Source organism: Trachymyrmex septentrionalis, unplaced genomic scaffold (assembly GCF_001594115.1).
Source record: "Trachymyrmex septentrionalis isolate Tsep2-gDNA-1 unplaced genomic scaffold, Tsep1.0 scaffold97, whole genome shotgun sequence".
Classification (NCBI taxonomy): Eukaryota; Metazoa; Arthropoda; class Insecta; order Hymenoptera; family Formicidae; genus Trachymyrmex; species Trachymyrmex septentrionalis.
The window spans coordinates 1,730,255-1,733,972 of NW_017306160.1; the positions used below are offsets into that span (position 1 = coordinate 1,730,255).

A 3,718-nucleotide genomic window follows, 5' to 3' on the forward strand; every position below is an offset into this window, starting at 1 on the left:
CCCCCGTTATGCAGCCCTGTAAATGGAAGCCAGCCATAATTCGACCCTGACTAGACTATATATCCCGTATCGGCGATACGAGTACGTCCACGCACATATATACGTTATATTTCACGGAATGCTCTCGCATGCATGTTGCAATATTCAACGATGTTGACTCGAAGTAAAAGAGCGGGAAAAACGCGCGCGGCTTGCGTTAGATCGAAACCGAAGACTCCAAATGTCTACTTTCCTTCGCGGCCCGATCGGGAGAGACATTTCGACTCGAGTACCTATATTCGCGGGAACTCTATTCCGAGTCGTACCGATAACGTTTCGGCTGATACTTTCGGCTCTCTTCCGTGATAAATGTCTCGAACCAATAAGTCCAACGTAACGCTTGTAAATTGTCCGATGCAGCAATTAGTGCCGAATATTCAAAAGGGAAAGCATTACCATTCGATCCAAAGTGCGATCTTCGTTTTACTGCATTCAGAGAAAAACGTAGCGATAGCAACTGGAATAGACTTTTTATGGCAATAAGCCACTACAATAAGCTTGAGTCTTAAGCCGTAAGAAAAATTGATACCAATTATAATCTAATGTGAGAAGAATAATCTTCGACTATGATTCAATTTCTTACGGCTTAAGATATAAACTTAGGTAATAGCTTATTATAAAGAAAGTCCGTAAAGGTGAAGACTGTTGTACAAGTTTTCTATGCAGACTTAATGTGCGCAGTTGAATAAATAACTTCATGGTTACAATAACTACGTAGATTAATTCTGCGTATAAAAAAACTTGAGTAACTGTCACTTTTTCTAGCTGCTACCACTATATCTTTTTTTCTGAGTGCGAATGAATAATAGAGCTGAAAGTTAAGGTGAAGTCGAGTGAAATAGAATACATATATAGAGTAACGCGAATGACGTCTCTTCTTCGATAAACGATAATCGCGCGCGTAGAATCATCGATCAATTTACAAATTACAGTCGTTTCTCCTACCTTAAATGACCCAGTAAAACGACCAGAAATGGGCGAGGGGAAGGGGGAAGGAGAAAAAAAGAAAATGCATATCGGCGGCGGGTACAATGAGCACGCACGCACAACAATTTTTAAGGGGAGAAAGCGAGTGTGTACAGATTCCATGTGTATGTGCGATCCGCACACATTGTCGCTCTGATGCTGCATCATTGGTAGCGACGTCTTATGGTACCTACTCATTTCGTGACGGCCAGTAATAGCAGTTTAGCATAATTTACAGTAATGTACATTTGCCGCTTGCGGTTTTACCATTGCGTTCGCTCCCTGCTTTTATTTACGTTGACCGCAGGATTGCCGGATAGTCAAGACTATTTCTTTTTCTTTTTGCCTCCTCGCGAAAATGTTCGCGATTCTTCCTGACTACGCATGTACCCTCGACACCCTCGCTTTCAACATCGAGCGTCCCACTTTAAAGCCTGGCTCAAGCGGGTATACGATAACGCGATGTGCTAATCGAAATTGATTAATGATTATTGATTATCCATTTACTGGCTCGTTACAAACGCGTTAAATTTATTCTCGCTACGTGTTTACTCACGTGCTGTTACTTTCCATTTAATATTACGTATTCTGTGCCAATTTGACCCAGAATGAAAGACCCGATTTCCTTCGCGTTACTATTAAATCCAGGATCCAACGTTTGCGGTCCGAAAAGAAATCTGGCAATCCTGATCGACTTTGGGGTTCTCGTTTGCCTTTCCATAAGCGTTTTCCGTTTGGTTTCGCTGCTGTTCAGGATCAAGGGTAAAAAATCCGGTTTTCTAATATGTAGAATTCGATTAATTCCAAGCGGGATGTGCAGGTTACGCGGATACAAGTTTTATACGGAGGTACAAGTTATATCCGGACATTCGAATTTTCTCTGGATGCGATTCGGATAGCAATCGGATATTAATAATACCGAAAAATCGTATAGAAGTTTCGTATATCCCAACGGACACTCCGGATATGTGACAACTTCTCGGATTCTTTGATAACTCTCGATACAAGCATGTAAGGATAAAAAAACAAATTTTGTCGAAAGAGATTTTCATGTTGTACGTAAATAAATTTTTTTTTTTTTTAATTTAAACCTCAGAAAAAAAACTTATCGGAGATTACCGAACATCTCTCCTCAAATTCACCTTGAACAGACTTGAATCTTTTATCGGATATTCCACAAAATATCTCGAGATCCGATACTGTCAACTATCATTTACTTGAGTCTCACGTTACCTGCGCATACCACAAGCGCCATGAATTGTACATTGCTCCGTTGTATCGCTCGACGATGTAAATACAACGACGAACGTCCGACAGTTCTTCGGGAACACGTAGCTCAATCGGATACAGTGGGGTACTTAATCATTTTGAAGACATCCATCGAACGTTAATTTTTCGTTACGAAATTATTGTTGGACATTTTTGTCGAGCACTTCAACTGATACATCATTTATATGCTTTCTGCGACAAGCCACTGGCTGCATTTAGCAGAAAAAGTGGCTTTGCAACCGTTGTAAAATTCTTTAATATGATTAATCTTGCCTTTAGTTCCTCACTGGATCTGAGTGTATAAATCAATCATATTCAAGAATTTTACAACAGTTGCAAAGCTGTTTTTTTTTTCCTACTGACAGCAGTTATAATATTATCTAAGCTGTAAGTCGTAAGTAAAAAATTTATTAATTATGGTCGATTATATTGTTCTCACATGTGACTGTGATTAGTCAATTTTTTTACGGCTTAAGACTTAAAGTTTAGGTAATTATGGCTTATTGTAGAAAGCCTATTATACATGACGCATTTTACATATAGCAGCCGTAAAATAAAAATTGGTACCGTTTGAATAAAAAGAAAAAAAGTAGAAATAAACCCCTTTTTTTACGTCGTGTATTGTTATTTATTTAAACTCAACTTCTGTGTAGATTTACTCGAAATATATGGCCTCAGTACTTCGCGGGTTAAATGCCCCACGGATATCCGAATAATATTATAGAGTATTATAGGACAAAAACATGTGCCCCCGCACTAAGTGACCGTATACAGTGACACACGTAATCACGTACATATTTGCATACACGTTCGTCGCGACCACCGCCCTCTCTTATACTACTTAACAGTCCTTTTGACTTCGTAGGTAGATACGTATGATTTCGAATTATACGACAGCGACGTCGCCGACGACGACATCGAAGTAACCGCTGCAGTTCACCACTGTCGTCGAATTGTCTCCATTATATTATCGCTAATTTTCTTATCGTTATCATTATGAATTACGAATTATAATTATTATACACGACGTATATATATAGATATATGCGAAATAGCTTGTATAAAAGGAAGACTAATGCGATCTTGACCTCTTCGGAGGCAAGATGACGAGCGCACGTTTCTTCTAGAAGAGCAATTCGAGGTGATGTTGTCATCGTCGACATTATTGTATTAACGACATTATAATTTATTCTTGTAACGTCATTATCGTTATCGCTAACGATTGCCGTGATTGTCGTCGGCGCCTTTCGCAGCGGAAGCTACCATCGTACATACATTATATATAAATAATCGTTCTACCGCTAATCTCGCGTTTGGGGAAATCTCGACGTGAGAAATCGGTGCCCCGTGATTAATACACTGCGTATTGTAGCCGATGATCGTGACGGGTAATCGAATAAGAGAAAAAAAAAGAAGCGAGACACAAAGACGAATTATATGTATA

The 3,718-nt window shown here is 39.3% G+C and overlaps 1 protein-coding gene across 1 annotated transcript in view; it reads left to right on the top strand.

The window, feature by feature from the left end:
- Positions 1-3,700, top strand: part of LOC108756289 (potassium voltage-gated channel protein Shaw-like) — a 16,408-nt gene extending 12,708 nt beyond the window's left edge. The window contains exon 5 of the mRNA XM_018499988.1: positions 3,140-3,700. Coding sequence (XP_018355490.1) covers positions 3,140-3,153 — 14 coding nt within the window. The 3' untranslated portion in view covers positions 3,154-3,700. The remainder of the gene's footprint in view (positions 1-3,139) is intronic.
- The last annotated feature ends 18 nt before the right edge of the window (positions 3,701-3,718 follow it).